The sequence below is a fragment of the Trichoplusia ni genome, chromosome 3 (assembly GCF_003590095.1).
Source record: "Trichoplusia ni isolate ovarian cell line Hi5 chromosome 3, tn1, whole genome shotgun sequence".
Lineage (NCBI taxonomy): Eukaryota > Metazoa > Arthropoda > Insecta > Lepidoptera > Noctuidae > Trichoplusia > Trichoplusia ni.
The window spans coordinates 3,782,371-3,806,119 of record NC_039480.1 but is presented as its reverse complement, the minus strand read 5'-3'; the positions used below and the strand labels follow the sequence as shown (position 1 = coordinate 3,806,119).

General features: G+C 39.6%; 1 protein-coding gene across 1 annotated transcript in view; it reads right to left on the bottom strand.

The window, feature by feature from the left end:
• The window catches only part of LOC113508936 (endoribonuclease Dcr-1-like), a 55,066-nt gene that overhangs the window by 7,304 nt on the left and 24,013 nt on the right, over positions 1-23,749 (bottom strand). Inside the window, exons 13-36 of the mRNA XM_026892130.1 lie at positions 21,393-22,222; positions 20,821-20,980; positions 18,640-18,745; positions 17,745-17,875; positions 16,657-16,786; positions 15,777-15,924; positions 14,585-14,701; positions 13,015-13,124; positions 12,055-12,320; positions 11,174-11,352; positions 9,881-10,051; positions 9,290-9,428; positions 8,770-8,849; positions 8,409-8,523; positions 7,783-7,897; positions 6,849-6,954; positions 6,113-6,204; positions 5,105-5,271; positions 3,949-4,473; positions 3,361-3,513; positions 2,511-2,648; positions 1,652-1,748; positions 1,188-1,366; positions 377-562 (exon numbers count right to left, since the gene is read on the bottom strand). Coding sequence (XP_026747931.1) covers positions 377-562; positions 1,188-1,366; positions 1,652-1,748; positions 2,511-2,648; positions 3,361-3,513; positions 3,949-4,473; positions 5,105-5,271; positions 6,113-6,204; positions 6,849-6,954; positions 7,783-7,897; positions 8,409-8,523; positions 8,770-8,849; positions 9,290-9,428; positions 9,881-10,051; positions 11,174-11,352; positions 12,055-12,320; positions 13,015-13,124; positions 14,585-14,701; positions 15,777-15,924; positions 16,657-16,786; positions 17,745-17,875; positions 18,640-18,745; positions 20,821-20,980; positions 21,393-22,222 — 4,440 coding nt within the window. The remainder of the gene's footprint in view (positions 1-376; positions 563-1,187; positions 1,367-1,651; positions 1,749-2,510; positions 2,649-3,360; positions 3,514-3,948; positions 4,474-5,104; positions 5,272-6,112; positions 6,205-6,848; positions 6,955-7,782; positions 7,898-8,408; positions 8,524-8,769; positions 8,850-9,289; positions 9,429-9,880; positions 10,052-11,173; positions 11,353-12,054; positions 12,321-13,014; positions 13,125-14,584; positions 14,702-15,776; positions 15,925-16,656; positions 16,787-17,744; positions 17,876-18,639; positions 18,746-20,820; positions 20,981-21,392; positions 22,223-23,749) is intronic.

The following is a 23,749-nucleotide window of genomic DNA, read 5'->3' as shown; positions in this document are numbered from 1 at the left end:
TTTTTCAATTATCTAATTGAGGGACTAAATAGAATTTTTCTATTTATCCGTCATCCTTAGCTGGCGGCAAATTCTGACGCCCCCCCCCCCCAACTGCTTCCACATCAAAACCAATGTATTTTTTTTTTTTAAATAAATGCGGACAACATCACATACATTGTTCTGAACCCAAAGTAAGTTGCTAAAGCACTCGTGTTATGTAATTCAGATACAACGAAGGTACCACAAACACCCAGACCCGAGACAATGTAGAAATGTGAATTTTTACATTGACCCGACCGGGGATCGAACCCGGGACCTCAGAGCTAGCGACACCTTGAAACCGGTGTGTACGCCACTCGACCACGGAGGTAGTCAAAATGTAATGAAGACATACCTGCATCCATCTCCCCCTATCATCCTTATAAGGCTGTAGCGACCCCACAGCTCTCCCCGGCCAGGACCAGTCCTCCTCAGGGAACACCTCCTGCTGCTGCAGAGGGCACTCGTCGGAGGAGGAACAGTCTGATGATGAGGAGGTGCTGCGGTTGCGCTTCGGTGTCGGAGGCGGTGGTGGTTTCTGCTGTTGGTGATGATGTTATGTTTAATAAAGGGAGTTAAAACTATAGTAAGGCCAACGAGACGAGATAAAGAATGTAAACAAATTTTCAGGGACTCATGACATTTTTATTCGAATAAACTATTATAAAGTTGGAATTTTGACAAAAATGAAGGAATGAACTTGTTCACAACATGACGGACCAAATGTTGACAACTGCTGTTTTGACTGCTTTCTTGTACCACGAAACACATAACGACAGCTGTCATCGACCAACTCACGCCATGACTGCGCGTACGAGTGATAAGGACAGGGATAATAATCCCTCGCTATCGCAATGTAACTCAGTAACGGTCCGATTTCGTCTCGTTGGCCTTACATTGGTTTAGGTACTTAAATCTTGGCGTGATTATTAACTGATGTAACGGTTTACTCATGTGTATTAATCGGGATCGCCCAACTAGTTAAAGACAAAACCGGAGTCCTTAATCATGAGAGACTAGTCGGGCAATCCCGATAAATACGCGTGAGTATACCGTTAACATCATGTAATAACATTAATATTATTAGATCAAGTCAAATATCCTATTTAGATTATATAAACTTTGGACTGATTAAAATAATATAACTTCTATTTAACAATACTCACCGGCGCCATCTTTTTCTTCTCCTGCCTCGTCACATACGGATGGTCGGCTGGCAACTCGACGTGATGGCATGGCAACACTCGGATACCAAGCCAGGACATGAATAGCAACGCTCCTCGTGGTCCGCACTCTAATAGATACGCTCCTATTAGTGCTTCCACGCAATCCGCTATGGACTTATCTGAAAGGCAAGGTTGAGAAATAGAGTTTAAAAATCTAAAAACCCACGTTTTCAAATGTCACTCCATTCAAATTTTATTAAAATAGGTCCAGCCGTTTTTTAGCCTATCATAGTAGTCTAGGCCTAAACCAGTTGCCCAACAGTGGGATCTATATCAAATGAAGTAACAGTTTATTTATAATTAAGAACTCCGGTTGGGTCCGAAGCTAGTAAGCCGTTACATCATTTAATAATGAATGATTTTCACGATAGTTACTATCAAAATATAGTGGGATATATACTCACCAGGTATACTATGTTGTGTTATCAAATTATAAGGTATGAAACAACCGGCGGAGTCGAGCGGAGTCTCTAAATGTTGCATAATATCGACGCCGTCACCCTGTGAAACGTAAAAGTAATAATTAAAAGATTAAAAATTCTAAAAACCCACGTTTTTAAATGAAGTGATATTCCAGTTTTATCAAAATTGGTCCCGCCATTTTTGTAGTTAAATTGAATTGTCAGCGGGTTTGAAGATACCCTGAAAATTTCAGCCTGCTAGCTTATCGGGAAGTGACTCAAAATTGTCTCAAAACTTTCTCGTTTGTTTGTCGTTCCGGTTGGATTTTTACAACTCAATTTTGAGGATTCTTTAGTATATATATACTAATATATAAAGCTGAAGAGTTTGTTTGTTTGAACGCGCTAATCTCAGGAACTACTGGTTCGAATTGAAAAATTATTTTTGTCTTGTATAGACCATTAACCGAGCCTATATACCATCACGCTGCGACCAATAGGAGCGAAGATACAATCGAAAATGTGGAAAAAACAGAGTTAATTATTAAACTTCGAGGGCTTCCGTTTAAAAATTCCTAACTTATATCTTCTAACCACGCGGACGAAATCGCGGGCAACAGCTAGTTTTCATATACTAGCTTTTCGCCCGCGGCTTCGCCCACCTTGAGATCGGTTATATCGCGTTTCCAAGAGAACTCTTCAAAATTCCGGGATAAAAACTATCCAATGTTCTTTCTCAAGGTCAACTCTATCTCTGTACCAAATTTCATTAAAATCGTTTCAGTGGTTTAGACGTGAAAGCGTAATAGACAGACAGACAGAGTTACTTTCGCATTTATAATATTAGTTGGGATTTACTTACGTTCAGTCTTGGATGTAAAGTCGGAGGTGGTTTGTGACAGGGTGGGAGCCAATTGTCGTGAGGCTCAAACTTCGAGGCGATCATACGAGCGCCGAGACGCTTGTTGCGACCCAACCGGTATAGGTTGAGGTTCGATACCTGGGGAGTAATAATCTTTGTTTTATTTTATGTTAAATATATGGCTTGTAATATATAATAAAATAAATAATATATGCGGACAACATCACATACATTGTTCTGAACCCAAAGTAAGTTGCGAAAGCACTTGTGCTATGGAATTCAGATACAACGAAGGTACCACAAACACCCAGACCAGAGACAATGTAGAAAATGTGATTTTTTACATTGACCCGACCGGGGATCGAACCCAGGACCTCAGACACTCGACCACGGAGGTCGTCATATGTTACTGTGTAATTCAATATTTGATTAAAAAAATCTTATAAGGTTGTCATATAGATTGCTTATTGTATATACATTTTTTATTTTAAAATCTGTAAGAAAATATGAGGATAAAACGCCTTAAAAATGATGAAATTTACGACAGTAATAACGACAATTGTCGGTAATAGTGAACTAATAAGTGACGTCACTTATTATACACGAATACCGGCCTGTATTATAAGACACGAAGGCCTGTATTAAAACACACCGACCTGTATTATAACACACACCGACCTGTATAATAACACATACCGACCTGTATTATAACACAGCTAAAACACACACAGGCCTGTATTGTACGACACCCCGACCTGTGCTATAAGATACGCCGGCCTGTATTACACTAAACAAGGGCCGGTATTATAACTATTGGACCACCGTTACCCAGGCCTCTACGACACCTCACCTGCTTGCTCCTCATATGACTGAGTTTCCCCTCGTGCACGGTGGGCTGCGCGCAGTACAGGTACGCCGTGATGGCGAACTTTAAGAAACTGTCTCCAATCGTCTCTAATCGTTCTAAATTGATGCCGTCGTTAGCGTTAGACATTGTTAGAGCCTGTGGTAGAAGAAATGGCGATTTATTTAAATAGTATATGAGTTTTAAAGTATTTTAAGTAAGAGGAGCTCGTGGCTAAGCTATAACCGCAGAAGTGAAACGATCACAGGTTAAGCTATGCTTGACGCGGTTGGTCCGTAGATGGGTGACCATCTTTGTCATAAGGAGTTCCTCCGTGTTTCGGAAGGCACGTTAAATTGTGGGTCCCGGCTGTTATTAACACACCTCTGACAGTCGTTACAGGTAGTCAGAAGCTTGAAAAGTCTGACAACCAGTCTAAGCAAGGGGTATCGTGTTGCCCAGGTAACTGGGTTGAGGAGGTCAGATAGACAGTCGCTCTATAAAACACTGGTACTCAGCTGAATCCGGTTAGACTGGAATCCGACCTCAACATAGTTGGGACAAGGCTAGGATGATGATTATAACTAGACTCACCTGTAGAATAACACTAGGGCTTGGTCCAGGATGTCCTTCTAACTTAGGCTGGTAGTCAAAATCGAACCCTTTGCCCTTCCTACCCTCTTCATAATAAGGCACAAAGGCCTCTGTCCTCGCACACAGCTTTTCATAGGCCTCTCTTTTATCGAAGCCTACGTTAACAATTTTCTCGTTAACGTAATCTTTAGCATCAATATTTACATCGTTCATAGAGAAACAGTTTAGTTTTTTTAATTCCTCTTTTGGCATTTTCTCTTTGATTTTCGATAACATCACTCTTTTGTTCTTCTCTATGCTTTCGAGGTCAATTTGTCCGTTTTTGATTTTTAGTTCGGTGTTGCCGTATGGGAATAGTAGGTTGATAGCGTTTTTCTCGTTGATGTTAGTTTTTGTTGCTTTGTCTGTGGTATCCTTTGTCTCTGGCAGAATGTTTGCTATTGTTTGTTCTTGTGTTATCAAGTCTCTCTTGTCTATGATTTCTTGTTTGTGCTTCGATACCGATTCGTGGAATTTGTCTATGAACTGAGAGTAAAAAATATATATTAATGATGTTTTTATTGGAATAATTGTTTATATCAATTTTAATCATGATTACACGGTGTCTTGTTTATTTACAAGGGTGTAAATACACAGTGACGTTGTGTATTCACACAGCTATCATTTTTTCCTCAATACAACTAATTAACTGTCGTACGATTACATCTTGTGTTTCCCTATCCCAGTCATCATCCAAACATCCAAAACTTTCCACTTAGCCCACTTCCACCTCACCTGCTTGTACGCTATTCCCTGTCTAATAAGTACATGCCGTATTCTCCTGTTAATCACATTATCTGACACACTCCACGTTTCCCACCTCACTTAACCAACTGACCTGTTTTACGACTACTCCCTGTATTTCCCTATCCGACACATCCCACTTCCCCCACTCACCTATTTAGGCGCTATTCCCTGTCTAATAAGTACGTCGTGTGTCTCCCTGTCGCACTCACCGTCCATATCCTCTCCAAAACATTCAATATTCCTCACTACACTAAACCAACACACCTGTTTACCCACTATTTCCTATAGTACTACTACACCCTGTATTTCCCTGACACAATCACCGCCCAAGTCATGCGACACATTCCCTTGTGACCTGTTCCCCACTCACCTGTTTAGGCGCAGTACCCTGTCTAATGAGTACATCGTGTGTGTCCCTGTCGCGCGCGTCGTCCTCGTCGTCGGGCGCGGGCGCGGGCTTCACCTTCTTACATCGTTCAACATCGACAGCCTCCGCCTCGTGAGCCGTCTTGTACTCTATACGGACACCCATGGCGGCTAGGAAAACATACGAAGATATATTGAATATCGAAACGAAACTACTCCCTTGAGGAGCTCGTGGCTAAGCTATAACCGCATAAGTGATTCGATCACAGGCTAAGCTACGCTTGACGCGGTTGGTCCGTAGATGGGTGATGATCTTCGTCACAACGAGTTTCTCCGTGTTTCGGAAGGCACGTTAAATTGTGGGTCCCGGCTGTTATTACTACATCTTTGACAGTCGTTACAGGTAGTCAGAAGCTTGATAGTCTGACAACCAGTCTAACTAAGGGGTATCGTGTTGCCCGGGTAACTGGGTTGAGGAGGTCAGATAGGCAGTCGCTCCTTGTAAAACACTGGTACTTAGCTGAAACCGGTTGGACTGGTAGCTGACCCTAACATAGTTGGGAAGAGGCTAGGCCAATGATGAGTAAAACCCAAATGGTTTTATCCCTTGTTTTTTATTCACTCTCTTTTCTTGTTTGTTTGTTTGTTTTTCGGGTTGGATTTTTGCATCTCAATTTCGAGGCACTTCCCGATAAGCTAGCACGCTGAAATTTTCAGGGTAGCTTCAAACCCGATGAAAATGCAATTTACAATTATAAAAACGGAAGGACCGATGTTGATAAAATTATAATGGATTGACATTAAAAAACGTGGGTTTTTAGTTTTTTTTAAATCTATTAATTTTATTATTATTACAGATAATTTCTGTAAAACAGACCACAGAAATTATCTGTCTATCAGATGTCTTACCAACATGAGATAGAGCTGACAAACAGATGGCGAAATATTTGAAAGAGGATTAAATAGGATTGCCGTTGTAATATTAGGGTTTATACTGAAAAAAAACACTCACCATTAGTGTTCTTACTGCTCGAGAACCCAGTGGTGTCTGTGTCTTCATCGCTGCCATCATAGTCTAGATCCGTGTCGTCTGAGTCTAGATCACTGAATAAAAATAATATATTAGATTATTAGACTAAAAATAACTGTAAAGAGTCCTTCAGATAGACTCCTAACAGTTTTTAAACTACTACTCCTTGTGTCGCGGAGGGTTTCACAAACATTCAAGTCACATGCACAAAGACTTCACGGATAGCCGAGCGGTTGAAGTCACCACACCAAACCCACTGAGCGCGACGTGTTAGTTCGATCTCGTAGGACAAGCATTTGTGTGATCCACGAATGCTTGTCCTGAGTCTGGGTGTCTTTGTGCGTGTGACTTGAATGTTTGTGAAACCCCGCGCCAGCGGCGGCCTTATGGGGTGGCGAACGGGGCAATCGCCCGGGGCCTCGCGCCCCTACAATTTTTGAACTATATTTATTTAATATTTATTTAACACTTGAAGCTTATAACGTAACGGCAAACAAAAATATAGTTAGTTAACTCATTCATAACTAAGATTATCTAAACAAAAAGCTCGATTGATTCATTTGCTACGGGGAGGAGCAAGTACTCAGATCATTTTGTTAAGCCCTTCCACCCGGAGCCTCGCAATGGGTAAGGCCGCCGCTGACCCCCACGATACAAGGATTAACTGACTCAATGCAGGAGTAATTGGACCCTTGGACCCTGTATATCTACAACTCACCTAGACATATATGAATCATCGCTGTCCGCCATCGAGAAATCCCTCGTCGGATTGAACTGGTTCGTAAACTTGGGCTTCGACACCGGATCCGCCCAACTTGTACCGCCTGGGACAATACAGAAATCACGAATGGGACAATACACGGTGATTTTTGGTCGTGTTACAAAAGGAGCCCAGTTCATGTAACCGACGTAAAATTTTAAAAGGCGCGATTATTATTTTTTTATCATCAACTAAGATAATAAGTACGAAGAAAATTAAACAAGAGACATCTGAAATATACTCTTAAAAATGATAAAAACGCCGCCGCCCGCGCCCCTCACCATTGTTACAAGGCTCGGACCGCGCTCGCAACAGAGCTGTGTTTCTAAAAAACTACGAATTGCATCATAATATTAAATAAAAATTGCATTTTAAATTTACTCAAATCTCATAAAAACCTATTTTTATCATGAACATGTTCTAGTCATTGGATACATGAACTGGGCTGCTTTTGTAAGACGACTATAAAATCACGGTGTATAAAAATGTATTGCTGTTCGTTAGTCTCGCTAAAACTCGAGAATGGCTGAACCGATTTGGTTTATTACAGTCTTGAAATATTCGTGAAAGTCCAGGAAAGGTTTAAACTGTTTTAAAATATGTCAAAACTGCAACACAGCTAGTAGTAAATAAATATTCCACAACTTTCACACAACGCCATCTAGTCTCCAACTTAGCAAAGCTTGTATTATGAGTACTAGACAACTGATAAACATACTTATATATTTCTAAATACATACCTAACATAGACAAATCACACCCAGACACAAAACAAACGATCGTGCTCATCACACAAACATTTGTCCTGAATGGAAATCGAACCCACGACCTCCGGTATAGCAGTCAGGGTGACTAACCACTAGACCAACAGGCCAGTCGAAACAACACTCACCGGAAGCGGAAGTACAGAAGGTGAAGTTTGGCGGCAAAGGTTCCAACATCTCATCGAACTCCGTCTCGGGTATTTCCGAAGCCATGTCGTTACTCCATGTGCCTATCTCGAAACCCTGAGAAAATTATGAATTTAAAAATAATTAATAAATGCGGACAACATCACATACATTGTTCTGAACCCAAAGTAAGTTGCTAAAGCACTTGTGTTATGGAATTCAGATACAACGAAGGCACCACAAACACCCAGACCCGAGACGTATATTTCTTGTCTGATCTCATTAATAAATAAAATCACTCCATTCGTTTTTATAGTTGTAATTAACATTGTCATCGGGTTTGAAGCTACCCTGAAAATTTCAGCCTGCTAGCTTATCGGGAAGTGTTAGTGTTGTGTTATTATAGTTTTGGATGGTCCAGTATCGGCGGGACCGATTTTGATTAAATTTGAATGGAGTGCCATTTAAAAACGTGGGTATTTAGATTCTTTAGACGTATTTTTATTTTTAATATCCTATTGTTCAAGGGTGTGTTGCGTCACGTCAGAGGTCTACGGGCGGTTTCAACTCTGACACCAGGTTGTACATCAACCATACGATAAGAAGAATTACAAATGATATCCCTCACCTCAGCATCCAACTTCTCTTGTAATATATCGTTGATAGTCTTCTCTTTTACTTCTTCGTTCTTCTTTTCTTGTTCTATTCTCTCCTGTTCTTCTTTTTCCAGACGTTCTTTTTCCCTAATAATAAAAAAAAATGATTATTACCAGTTATATTTTATCATACAATAAATATTATAGGTATCGCGGGTAAGTAACAGTCTCGCGGGTCAATGGATCACAGGTAAAGCGTCACCTGGCGAGGTATGTATATGAATGGGTGGTTTTCTATATCAAAACTCGTTTCTCCATGTTACGGAAGGCATGTTAAAGTTAAGCAAAGCCGTGCGAGGTGTGTCCATGGATGGGTGGCAATCTATATCATACCTTAGCTCTTTCTCCTTCTGTTCCCTCTTAAGTTCTTCTTCTTTCTTCCTTTCATTCTTTTCCGAGTCTGCGTTTAATACCTGTTAAATAGGGGCATATTATCTCACTAATATTATAAAGGCGAAAGTTTGTGAGTGTGTATGTTTGTTACTTCTTCACGTCAAAACGGCTGAACCGATTTTAATGAAATTTGGTATGGAGTTAGCTGACACCCTGGATTAACACATAGGCTACAATTTACTATGAGAAAATATTTAATTTCCTAATCACGCGGACGGAGTCGCGGGTAACAGCTAGTTTTTACACTAAAACTTAACTTAAAGGAGCGCGTCTCAGATTAGAGACGCGCTCATTTAAGTTAAGTCAGATAAAATTTTACGGACGACCTATGCAGCAACATTTGTAATGGGCGGGAATCGAACCCACGACCACCGGTATAGCAGTCAGGGTCACTAACCACTAGACCAACAGGCCAGTAGAAGACATGGTCTTCTATTGGTCTTCTTTATTCTGAACTTACCTCAGCCAGACTCCAACCGAAGTCTAGGGCTGGCCACTGGAACCCTGGCATGGTCTTCTCGTTAATCTTCGGTATACCGAGACCGACGTCGATGGCTACTGCGCGGCGAATCTCATCGGCTATGAGTAGTGCGTTTATTCTGGGGATTAGATTTATCGGTATTATAATAAATTATTAATTAATTATTATTAATTAATTATTAATTAATTAATTATTAACAGTAACTACTTATACATCATCATCATCGGCCTAGCCTTTTCCCAACTATATTGGGGTCGGCTTAAAGTCTAACCGGATTCAGCTAAGTACCAATGATTCACCGGGAGCGAATGAATATCTGATCTCCTCAACCCAGTTAAAGACAACACGATACCCCTTAGTTAGACTGGTTGTCAGACTATCAAGCTTCTGACTACCTGTGACGACTGTCGTTAAATGATACAACGGCTTACTCACGCGTATTTATCGGGATCACTCAACTTTCGGACCCAACCGGAGTCCAGATAAATACGCGCGAGTAAACCGTCGCATCACTCAACTAATGATGAATCCATCCACTCCCCATCACCACAACACCACTCCCAAACCCACCTGTACAGTACACACGGCAGGGCCACGGTCGCGAACCACAGCGGCGCGGCGAACGGGTGCACGCGACACAACTCCGGGACTAAGATCTGCTTCTGATCGAGGCGGTCGCGTTTGGCGCGGCGAGTGCGTTCAGACGACACGGGTAAAGCAACGCCTTTGCGGTTCACGTATCTGGATGGGTGAGAGATATATAGATATATATTTATTTAGATAGGTATTCATGATCAATGTCTGTTTGTTTTTTGACCTCAAATACCAATTAAGGTCAAAAAACAAACAGACCCGTGCCAACAATTGTATAAGCCCACTTTATTTTTTATCATTAAATAACCTCATTAGGCCATTGTCAAGTAGTCAATTGAGCTAGTAAATACCAGATAACGTTTATCTGAAGAATATGTTTAAACTTTTGACAGCTTTCGTATAGAAAATATGAAAAAGGCCATATTTATTCCTCAGATAGAACTTAACTGGTGATTGAGAAACAGGTCCTAAATCGAATAATATAAATCTGTTTTATCCATTAGATTTACAATATATGTATATAGATTTAAAAAGAATCGAAATACCCACGCTTTCAAATATTCCATTCAAATTTTATCAAAATCGATCTAGCCGTTATTATAGTTATAAATTGCATTATCATGGGGTTTGAAGCTACCCTCAAGATTTCAGCCTACTAGCTTATCGGGAAGTGCCATTGAGTTGCAAAAATCCAACCGGAACGAACCTTCCAGTCTTACTGGATACCGCTAAATATCAGTGTTTTACAAGGAGCGACTGTCTATCTGACCTCCTCAACCCAGTTACAGACAACACGATACCCCTTAGTTAGACTGGTTGTCAGACTTTCTAGCTTCTGACTACCTGTAACGTGGTAGTATATTATTACTATAACCATTAAACCTAGTTTCCGGCTTAGTGACCTGAACTTACTTACTTACAAGCAGTAAATTATTATTAATATCCTTGAGAGTCTTCTTAAAGATATACCAGCTACTAACTGTTGCCCGCGACTTCGTCCACGTGTTTAGAAGATCTTGACCGTTTTCGCAGCTCGCGCAACGGAAGCCGTCAAAGATGAATAAATTTCCCCATTTTTTCACATTTCCCCTTGTATCTTCGCTCTTATTAGTCACAGCGTGATTTTATATAGCCTATAGCCTTCCTCGATAAATGGTTTATAAAAACACAAAAATATTTTTTCAATTCGAACCCGTAGTTCCTGAGATTAGCGCGTTCAAACAGACCAACAAACTCTTTAGCTTTATAATATTAGTATAGATAACCTACCTGGGTGTCAGCAGGTTGAGTCTAGCACTAGTATGGTCCACATCCAACAAGGGCTGGTCTCTCTGAGTGAGGGTCACTCCGTATTTGCTGTTGTAATAGTCCCGGAACGACTGGTGCGACGCCGAGGGGAACGACGAGTCCGGGGACAGGTTCCAACATATCTCCGCGACCAGGAAAAACTGGGAGGAGAGAATGATAGACATAAAACCCAGTGGTTATAAAGTTTAAACAATTAATAGATTTAAAAAAATCTAAATACACACGTTTCTGTTAAATGTCAAAATTAATCTAATTTTGTCAGTTTTTATAGGTGTAAGTTCTTGTCATCGGGTTCGAAGCTACCCTGAAAATTTCAACCTGCTAGCTTATCGGGAAGTGCCTCGAAATTGAGTTACAAAAATCCAACCGGAACGACAAACAAACAAGAAAAGTGAATGTATAAAAACGTGGGAAAAGACTGCTCTCGCAGTCAGGAATTTATTACTTATATCGCGGAGGTCTTTCACAAACATTCAAGTCACATGCACAAAGACACCCAGACTCAGGACAAGCATTCGTTGATCACATAATTTTTTGTCCTACGCGGGGATCGAACCCGCGACACGACAATAGTTTTGTCAAATCTGGATGAGCTTAACCATAATTTATATAGTTTGCCCAACAGCGGTAATTTCAAAATTTTGCCAAACGTTTTTTAAAATAGTTAGCCCAATAACGATACGATTTTACAGCACTGGGATACTTTGCCCAGCAGTGGGCTATTTTGCCCAACAGTTAAAAATATGCCAAGAATAATATTTTACAATAGCTGTAAAATTAGCCCAACAGTCAAAAATCATACCCTAAAATCAACAAAATTTGCCCAGCAACACAACATTTACCTGCGGCTGATCCTGATTCCTGTACCACGGCGTGACAACCGCCTCTTTATACTTCTCAGCATCGAAGACAAACGACTCGTCTCCTTCTAGAAGTGGATTCATCATCTTCTTCTTTCTCCTTCTCCTTCCGTTCTGCAACTCTTCCTCTGGCTGCCAGAAGACCGGTTTCTCTATGTCGGTTAATTTCTTGTTTTCTGTGTGTTGGTATATGAGTTCTAGGAAAGCCCAATCTATGTCGATTTTCGTTGTACCGTCGGGTAGGGTCGCTGAAAAGATTTTTAATATAATTTATTTTCATAATAAATGGAATCCATCATAAGACTTGAAAAAGCCGGTCTAGAAAAAGCCGGCTTGTTTTTGACCGGTTTCATTTTTAAACCGACTTCTAAAATATTTTTCGATTGATCGATCCCGGGTACGCTTGACGCGGTTGGTCTGTAGATTGGTGACCATCTTTGTCATAACGAGTTCCTCCGTGTTTCGGAAGGCACGTTAAATTGTGGGTCCCAGCTGTTATTCCTTCATCTTTGACAGTCGTTACAGGTAGTTAGTCAGAAGCATGACAGTCTGACAACCAGTCTAAGCAAGGGGTATCGTGTTGTCTGTAACTGTGTTGAGGAGGTCAGATAGGCAGTCGCTCCTTGTAAAACACTGGTACTTAGCTGAATCCGGTTAGACTGGAAACCGACCCCAACATAGTTGGGAAAAAGCTACGCTGATGATGATCCCTACTAATATTATAAATGCGAAAGTAACTCTGTCTGTCTCTGTTACGCTTTCACGTCTAAACTAATAAACTGATTTTAATGAAATTTGGTACAGAGATAGAATTGACCTTGACAAAGAACATGGGATAGATTTTATCCCGGACTTTTGAAGAGTTGTTTTGGAAACGCGATATAACCGACCTCGACGCGAGCGAAGCCGCGGGCGAAAAGCTAGTATTATATAAACACTTACTTTTATTAGTCGGCACTATATAATAGTTGTTGTGGGTCGATCCCTCACTCTGAAGTTTCATGCCTCGTCGACGGACACGCAAAACTTCGGCGAAGACGAATTTCATGAACCTATGAAGAAAAACATATTAATATCACGAGAAGAGAGCCGGTCCTTTTTAAAGGCGTGTACGGGTACACAGGTCCAACATGCAGAGGCCTTGTTGAGAGCTTTATTTATTAATTAATTTACAATTTATGTACAAAAATTACCTAAAATAGAACTTAATACGAATGAGGTGTACAAAGGTACTACTTACCTCTAAAGAAATTGCTTCCAGCATACCAGCGAAAGGACAAATAAATGGGAAAAATAGGTAAAAGTTGTACACTTTTGCCTATTTTCAGTTTTGAGTATTGAGTATTGAAAGAATAATAGAACAAATAATGTTATGAGTATACTCCGTGGTCGAGTGGCGTACACACCGGTTTCAAGGTGTCGCTAGCTATGAGGTCCCGGGTTCGATCCCCGTTCGGGTCAATGTAAAAATTTACATTTCTACATTGCCTCGGGTCTGAGTGTTTGTGGTACCTTCGTTGTATCTGAATTCCATAACACAAGTGCTCTAGCGACTTACTTTGGGTTCAGAACAATGTATGTGATGTTGTCCGCATTTATCATTGTGAGGTTGGACCCATTAGGAGTGAAATGAAAACCTTGAGTGCTGCGTTAGAACTGAACTGTTTAATAGAGAAATAAACATTATAAAGCAAAGAGTAAAAAAAACACGGTGATTTTATAGTCGTCTTACAAAAGTAGCCCAGTTCATGTATCCGACGTAAAATACCCCTAGGCGCGATTATTTTATCATCAACTAAGATAATAAGTTTGAAAAAAATTAAACAAGAGAAATCTGAAATATACTCTTAAAAATGATAAAAACGCCGCCGCCCGCGCCCCTCATTATTGTTACAAGGCTCGGACCGCGCTCGCAACAGAGATGTGTTTCGAAAAAACTACGAATTGCATCATAATATTGAATAAAAATTGCATTTTTTTTTTTCAAATCTCATAAATACCTATTTTTTATCATGAACGTGTTCTAGTTATTGGATACATGAACTGGGCTGCTTTTGTAAGACGACTAAAAAATCACAGTGTATATAGCTACGTACTAGAGAATACACAAACCATATACATTATACACCCAGATATAAAACAAATGATCGTGCTCATTTGCCTTGGACGTGAATCGAGAATCAAACCCACTATCACTTAACACATATATACCTATATGTACATAATGTACATTTTTTTTAATAAATAAATGCTGACAACATCACATACATTGTTCCGAACCCAAAGTAAGTAGCTAAAGCACTCGTGTTATGGAATTCAGATACAACGAAGGTACCACAAACACCCAGACTCGAGACAATGTAGAAATGTGAATTTTTACATTGACTCGACCGGGGATCGAACCCGGGACCTCAGAGCTAGCGACACCTTGAAACCGGTGCGTACGCCACTCGACCACGGAGGACGTCAAAATATATACCTATACATACATAATGTACATGAGTCCACTGACCGTCTAATCAGGCGCCCCCTGGCGGGCGACAGGCGCACGTCCGCGCCGGGGACGTGCTCCACGCACACGCGGACCTCGCCCGAGCGCGTGTACACAGGGAACGACGGGATCTGCAGGCTGGGACCAGACAAACACACAACATGATAATATTGTTATAGATTAAGATTGTTTCGGAAGGCACGTTAAATTGTGGGTCCCGGCTGTTATTCATACATCCTTGACAGTCGTCACAGGTAGTCAGAAGCTTGAAAGTCTGACAACCAGTCTAACTAAGGGGTATCGTGTTGCCCATGTAACTGGGTTGTGGAGGTCAGATAGGCAGTCGCTCCTTGTAAAGCACTGGTACTTAGCTGAAACCGGTTGGACTGGTAGCCGACCCCAACATAGTTGGGAAAAGGCTAGCAAGATGATAATTAAGAATTATAATATAGCCAAAGAGACGAGATGAAGAATGTAAACAAATTTTCAGGGGTTCATAACATTTTTATTTAAATAAACAATTTTAAATTGAAGTGAAACTATTTTCGATCCCGACGTGTCGACAACTTTGCAGGTATCATGGTCACAAGACTGATACCGCTATAAAATCCGTAAAAGTAATTTCATTTTAATGTCTAACATTCACGAAAACCTAAGAAACCACTGTACATCATGATAATATGGTAGCACCAGACATAGATACAACATGATAATATTAAAAATACAGATTTAAAAATTCTAACCCACGTTTTTAAATGTCAAATTTCGTCAGTTTTTATAGTTGTAAATTGCATTGTCATCGGGTTTGAAGCTACCCTGAAAATTTCAGCTTGCTAGTTTATCGGGAAGTGCCTCGAAATTGAGTTGCAAAAATCCAACCGGAACGACACAAACAAACAAGAAAAGTGAGTGTATAAAAACGTGGGAAAATGTTACATTTCGGGTTTCTTATTTTTAGAGAACGGTTATTCGATGTTTCAAATCTATTAATTACTAGCTTTTCGCCCGCGACTTCGCCCGCGTCGAGGTCGGTTATATCGCGTTCAAAAGTCCGGGATAAAAACTATCCTATGTTCTTTCTCCAGGTCAACTCTATCTCTGTACCAAATTTCATTAAAATCTATTCAGTGGTTTAGACGTGAAAGCGTAGACAGACAGACAGACATAGTTACTTTCGCATTTATAATATTAGTAGGGATTAATTCCTGCTCACCTGTCTGGTTCGTGTCTAGCCATGAGTATGCCTATGGCCTGGTTCGCGTGTTGTGGCGCGTGTAGCCGACGGCCTCTAGTGTTGTACCTCTCTGGTAACGCGCACCATAGCTTGGACACTATTGCGTAAAGCATGTTGCGTTTTTTGCCTAGGGAAAGGAGTAAAAATATATTATAAGCCTTGAATAGGGATGATGGCTGGGTATAAAAATAAAAAAATGTCTAACATTCGCGTAAACCAAAGAAATCACTAAAATATTATATAATTAATCAATCAATTAGATAATTGAAAAGTATGAGATACGTATTTTTTATTTTTTCAGAAAAACTAGAATTGACAAAGATTAACTGCTTTACAGTTTAGGAGAGAGGGCTTGTGACGTAACGATAGAGTAAAATTTATACTCAATCGTGACGTCACGCGTAAGTTTCATTCACTGTAATTTGGTGAATGTAATGTTTGGGGGACAAATTAAAAAATTCGTATCCCTCATTTGGAAAAAAAAATGTCATCATCCCTAAATAAGCTATAATGTTAGATGCATTCGCACTCAAGCGTTAAGGAGTTTAGCCCTTGTATCGCGAGGGGTTTCGCAAATTTTCAAGTCACATGCACGGTTACCCTAGTGGTTGAGGTCACCACGCGGAACCCATTAAGCGCAACGTGTCGCGGTTTCGATCCCCGCGCAGGACAAGCATTTTTGTGATCCACGAATGCTTGTCCTGAGTCTGAGTGCCTTGTGCGTGTGACTTGAATATTTGTGAAATCCCGTCACGAGGATTAAATTTCTTACTGCGCGAGTCGTTATTTAAGCCAAAATAAAAATCCTACCATATCCTACTTAATAAAAAAAGCTAGGAAATCAACAATTCAATCTTACCTGGTGTTATCTTCGGTGGGGTTGGTTCTTGAATGGGACTGGCCTTAGGCTGTCCATCATGAGAAGGTGGATCTATCTCAGAATCGCTTGTATCGATAACTGGTTGACAGTCAGTGAATGCCCATGCCGTCTGAAAATAATTAAATTACAACAAGTCAAATACAAGGTAAATATTTAACATTAAAACTGGCCCCAAAGGAAACAGACCGCATCCAAATCGGTGCATGTGTTTAGGAGCTACGATGGTACCGACAGACAAACTAGTGGTAAAACTTGTAACCAAACTTTTCCCGGCATTATTATAGCAGGCTAAGATAATAATAATAAGTATTGGATACGTATTTTTTTCTTTCATGTCGTAAACATAAAATGAAGGGTGTGATATAAAATCTCGTGTGACGTCACTTACCAGTACGCTTTTTACTAGCAAGCTTTTCATCTTAAGTGCTTTTGATTCAACTTTTTAATCCATGTATATCCTGGGACTTCTCACACACGGTTATCTGATCCCAAGCTAAGCAGAGCTTGTGTTATTATAACCAGACAACTGATAAACTAACTTATATATTTCTAAATACATACATATTATAGATAAATTACACCCAGACACCAGAACAAATGATCATGCTCATCGCACAACATTTGTCCTGGGCGGGAATCGAACCCACGACCTCTGGTATAGCAGTTAGGGTCACTTACCACTAGACCAACAGGCCCGTTCATATGATAAATACGTATTCAATATTTCTATTTAATTATTTATTTAAACTTTCATGTACAATTGTGGTACATAACGCGGACTTAATGCCGAAAGGCATTATCGACCATTCAACCTATATTTTTGGGAATCCATGTCTGTCTATGTAACCTATACCTAGTTTTAGTCAAATACCCTATTACCTATTTTATTTTAAAGAATCTACATATTTAACCTTAAAATAAGTGCTAAAAAACAATATTTAAAATGATACATCAAGAAATTCGTCGACATCGCTGCCGGCTGGGAGTGTGCCCAAAAGGCTGGCAGCATTACCACGTTGAATGGACCTATTATCTAGACTGAAAACTAGAATTAGTTGCAAACTTACCCTCTTATAATAATACTGCCTTCGTTTAGTTGTCCCTGGACGAGCCGGGTCGTTCATATCAGTCGATTCGCTGTTGTACGCGCCGACACTATTAGTACCTTCTAGTTCCACGGCTTTAAAGTTCTCTTTACCTGAGAAAAGGAAGGGTTCCTTTATAAACTGGTCAATTGCGAGTAGGATTGGCCAGGGTTACGTACTACTAAAATAACAGCATAAAAATCATTTTTTTTATATGGAAACTCTTAAATATTAGAATAGAATATTCTTTATTGCACACCACATAAATACAGGATTGGATACAAATAAATAGTTACATGGTGCCACAATGGTTGGTCTTATCGCTAAAAGCGATCTTTTACGGGCATTATAAATATGTATTTAACATATTGTAATCATAGAACATCATCATTCCCCTGCCCTTATCCCAATTATTTTATTTGGGGTCGGCGCAGCATGTCATCTTCTTCCATACCTTCCTATCGGCCGTCATCTCACAAGAAACACTCTTTACAGCCATATCGTCTTTCACACAATCCATCCATCGTTTCTTTGGTCGTCCTCTTCCCCTATATCCATCCACATCCATGCTTAACGCCTTCCTTACCACATGATTTTCATTCCTCCGCATAGCATGCCCATACCATGACAGCCGGTTACCACGTAGTTTCTCTGTAACCGGTGCCACTTTCAAACTTCCCCTTATATACTCATTTCTTACTCTATCCGCTCTCGTAACACCACACATTCCTCTTAACATTCTCATCTCTGCTGCATGCAATAAATCAAATATAATAAGTTAAATCATAGAACATATCTACTGTTAATCAAAGTTCATGAGATACATCCTGGTGACAGACAGTCAGACAGCGGAGCGACTTGCTAGTCTAGTCCTTACCTATGGGCATCAGTTGGTTGTCAAGTTCCCCAGACTTATGAAGTATTCTGCAAGCCTGGAGGGCTACCATCCTCCTCGCTAAGACTTTCGTGGGCATCGGGTGACCCTGAGAGGAAAAAACAACCGATCAAAAGGGAAAGAAAATCGGTTGGCGGATACAATATAAGTATAATTGAGGGTGGGTAATTATTATTGATACTAAATAAATAAATAATAAATGCGGACAACATCACATACATTGTTCCGAACCCAAAGTAAGTTGCTTAAGCACTTGTGTTATGGAATTCAGATACAACGAAGGTACCACAAACACCCAGACCCGAGACAATGTAGAAATGTGATTTTTTACATTGACCCGACCGGGGATCGAACCCGGGACCTCAGAACTAGCGACACCTTGAAACCGGTGCGTACGCCACTCGACCACGGAGGTCGTCGATACTAGCTTGGAATGTGCCACTGCTGGGCAAAGGCCTCCCCACTCTCTTTCCACTAGTTTCTCACAGTAACAAATCAAATTAGTTTATTGTACGGGTAACCACAAATTTATTTCTTACCCAACATGTAAAAAGGAGGCTAAACAAAGCTTAGCTACAATCTTTATTTTTATGTTTTTTTTTATTGTTTTGGCACTTGCGCAACAATTACTGTCAGTGTCGCATAGTGACCACACATGGGTATTCTGCGGGCTTAAAACTTTAAGTTTTTTTAATATGTTGTTATAGCAGTTACAAAAATACATCTATGAAAATTTCCTCTATACACGGTGTTTTTTTTTAGTCGTCTTACAAAAACAGCCCAGTTCATGTATCCGACGTAAAATACCCCTAGGCGCGATTATTATTTTTTATCATCAACTTAGATAATGAGTACGAAGAAAAATTAAACAAGAGAAATCTGAAATATACTCTTAAAAATGATAAAAACGCCGCCGCCCGCGCCCCTCACCATTGTTACAAGGCTCGGACTGCGCTCGCAACAGAGCTGTGTATCTAAAGAACTACGAATTGCATCATAATATTGAATAAAAATTGCATTTTAAATTTATTCATCTCTCATAAATACCTATTTTTTTATCATGAACGTGTTCTAGTCATTGGATACATGAACTGGGCTGCTTTTGTAAGACGACTAAAAATCACGGTGTATAGCTATCACGGTTCATGAGACACAGCCTGGTGACAGACAGACAGGGACTATTGCCATTTTCGGGTCATTTCGGACCCCTAACAAAACAACCATTTGGACAGAGACTAAGGCTTGGTCGTGCTCATCACACAAACATTGTTGAGGATCGAGCCCACGACCTCCGGTACGGCAGTCAGGGTCACTAACCACTAGACCAACAGGCAATCGTGTAAATTGCGCCGCGGTTGGATTGCAGCTGACATGGGGTCCGCCTGACCTATATGGTCCGCCTTAGTCACCATCTAAATGGCGGCTTTTTAGGGATCCTTACCCGAAGGGTAAAAACAGCAATTGTGTCTATCTGTCTATCACCAGACCGTGTCTTATGAACCGTGATAGCTAGACAGCTATAATAAGGCCAACCAGAAGAGATAAAAAACTTAAACAAGCGGACCGTTACTGAGTTACATTGCGATAGCGAGGGATTATTATCCCTGTCCTTATCACTCGTACGCGCATATATAGCGTGAGTTGGTCGATGACAGCTGTCGTTATGTGTTTCGTGGTACAAGAAAGCAGACAGTACGGCAGTTGTCAACATTTGGTCCGCCATGTTCTGAACAAGTTCATTCCTTCTTGACAAAATTCGAACTTTATAATAGTACTAGCTGACCCAGCAAACGTCGTTTTGCTGATTTTTTTTTCTAGTTATATATATTTTTAATGCCACATTATAAAAAAGATAAAAACAAACAATTTCGTCCAAAAAATAAAATATATTTTTTTAGTGTGGGCAACCCTTGTCACTTAAGGGTATGAAAAATAGATGTTGTTCTATTCTCAGACCTACCCAATATCTATACAAAATTTCATAAGAATCGGTCGTAACGTTTCGGAGGATTACGGTAACTAACATCGTGACACGGGAATTTTATATATTAGAAGATATTCGAATAAAAATGTTATGAACCTCTGAAAATTTGTTTACATTATTTATCTCATCTGGTTGGCCTTGCGAGCCTAAGGCCGAAGCATCATCTTACATATACTCACAACTATATTATACTTCACAGGGCAGTTCAACGGCAATCTCAAAGTACAGATATACCCTGGCCTGGTCTCCTCGGACCCCGGGAGTGGGAGCTGGACCTCCTCCATCCACCACTGGGGGGCGAGACGAGTGAAAGTGTCCGACGGTAACTTGCCGCAGTACCTTGGGTAGAGGTTAATGTTTAACCGCGTTTGGTAAGGGGGCTGTTATTTCATTTGTATTTTGTATTTTTACCTTGGGATTGGATGAACCGAATTTGATGATTCTTTTTCATTCAACGTGAAAAAGCTATCATTTGGAGAAATGATTTCATCAAGTTTGGCTCATTTGTTTTTTATTTAAAGTTTTTTGATGTTAAAAAAAACATATTAAAAAGACATTAAAGTTATAATCTTCTGAATTCGCATTTTGTTTTTAAACTGAGTTTTCAGACCAAAAACTGACAAAAAGATTTTTTTAAGTATCTATTTAGGTAAATATTATTTAAAATCATCCACTTTACTGGTGATTTTATTATAAATTTGCGATAAGCGACTTCTATTATCTGTATTACCATACAAAAAAAAACACTCACCTATTAATCAACGCGATCGCCGTACTCAAATCAACGCTGGCAACACCATCATCACTCACACTCTTTTTGCTATCACTCTTCACAATTTTATTATTACTTTTAGCTAATAAAGTGTAATACAATGTCACATTGACACACAAACATACACCATTAATTTTAACATTGTAACACTTATTACAATAAACTTTAGATAGAATCTCTTCACGATTTATTTCGTTAACTGGCAACACTGGTTCTTTGTTATTCGAATCTGGATTTTCGACTTTCGAATTTGAATTCGGTAGTTCCATTTTCGAATCCGATTCTGGTCGTTTTTCATTATTTTCTTGAATTTGCTCTCTTTGTTCAATTTTGACTTCTATTTCTCCTGTTTCACTGTTCTGTATTTCATTATTAATATTTAAATCAGCTGTTTTATCAATTAAAGTGATGAAATTATCATCTGTATTCAAATCAGTACTTTTAGATCCAATTTCATCAAAATATCCATTCTTTACAACATTGGATATTGGTTTACCTTTTAAATCTAATATATCTTTATCTTTTACCGTATAATCATCTTTATCTTCAGCAACATTCTTTATCAAATCCAAATCTGTATCTTTCGATATATCTTTATCTTTTTCAACTTCATTTATCCTATCTTTAACTTTAAAAGCCTCTTCGATACGTTCAGCGATTGAACCCTTTCCTTTCTTTTCGACTTTATCTTTTTGTGTGACGTCATTCGGTGTGTACGGTTTGATGAAGCCTGTGAAGGTGTCCGCGTGTTCTTCCTCTGATTGTGGCGGTTCATCTTGTATGCCACAGCCGCATTTACGACTTATGATCTGTTGAAAAAAAGAAAGATTTAAACAATCTAAATACCCACGCTATTAAATGTCACTCCGTAAAAAAAATATCAAAATCTGTCCAGCCGTTATTATAGTTGTAAAGTGCATTGCCATGGGGTTTGAAGAAACGAAAATTTAATACAATGAAAATTTCAGCCTGCTAGCTCATTGGGAAGTGCCTCAAAATTGATTTATAAAATCAAACCGGTACGAGAAACAAAGAAACATACAATGAAGAGAGTGAGTGTGTAAAAACGTGGGAAAACTAATCTATACTAATATATAAAGCTGAAGAGTTTGTTTGTTTGTTTGAACGCGCTAATCTCAGGAACTACTGCTCCAAATTGAAAGAATATTTTTGTGTTGAATAGACCATTCATCGAGGAAGGCTTTAGGCTATAAACCATCACGCTGCGACTAATAGGAGCGAAGATACAATGGAAAATGTGAAAAAAATCAGGGCAGGTATAAATCAAAACTTATATCTTCTACCCACGGGGACGAAGTCGCGGGCAACAGCTAGTTAGAAAATATTTTAGTAACTTTTCGGGTGAATGATTAATTATTAAATAATGCAACGGTTTACCCACGGGTATTTCTCGAGATTGCCCCGGCAACGGGGTGAGCTCATGGTTAAGGACTCCGATTGGGTCCGAAACTAGTCGGACGATCCCGATACATACGCGTGTGTAAACAGCATCATTTAATAAAAAAAAACATTCTCAAGATTTAATATTTGTTCTGTTTTTTTATCTTTTTTTTTTTGTTAAGTCGTCTCCCGCGGTAACGAATTTATTCCTTGTGTCGCGAAGGGTTTTACAAACATACATATCACATGCACAAGACACCCAGACTCAAGACAAGAATTCGTGGAACACACAAATGCTTGTCCTACGAGATCGAACTAACACGTCGCGCTAAGTGGGTTTGACGTGGTGACCTCAACCATACGGCTATCCGTGCAGTCAAATTAATTTAGATTATCGTAAAAATGGGTGAATAGAAAATAGTGTTTTTTAGAGGGTTGCATGAATATTTTGTTACGAAAAATGCTTAAACACAATAACTTTATGAAATGCTTAAGAACTTACGTTTGAACTTGATATTTTGTCGGGTTAAACTTCCAAATTTTAATAAGAACTCTGTTTTTATCCACCTCAAAAAAACCCTTTTGACGCCGTTTTACCGTACTTAAAGACTTTCGTTATAAAACATTCGTACCTATTTCATGTATATTATTATGTTAATGTTTTTTTGTAATTGTTCTTAAATTAATATTACTAGCTGTTGCCCGCGACTTCGTCCCCGTGGGTAGAAGATATAAGTTTTGATTTATACCTGCCCTGTTTTTTTTTCCACATTTTCCATTGTACCTACGCTCCTATTAGTCGCAACGTGATGGTTTATAGCCTAAAGCCTTCGTCGATGAATGGTCTATTCAACACAAAAATATTTTTTCAATTTGGACCAATAGTTCCTGAGATTAGCGCGTTCAAACAAACAAACAAACTCTTCAGCTTTATA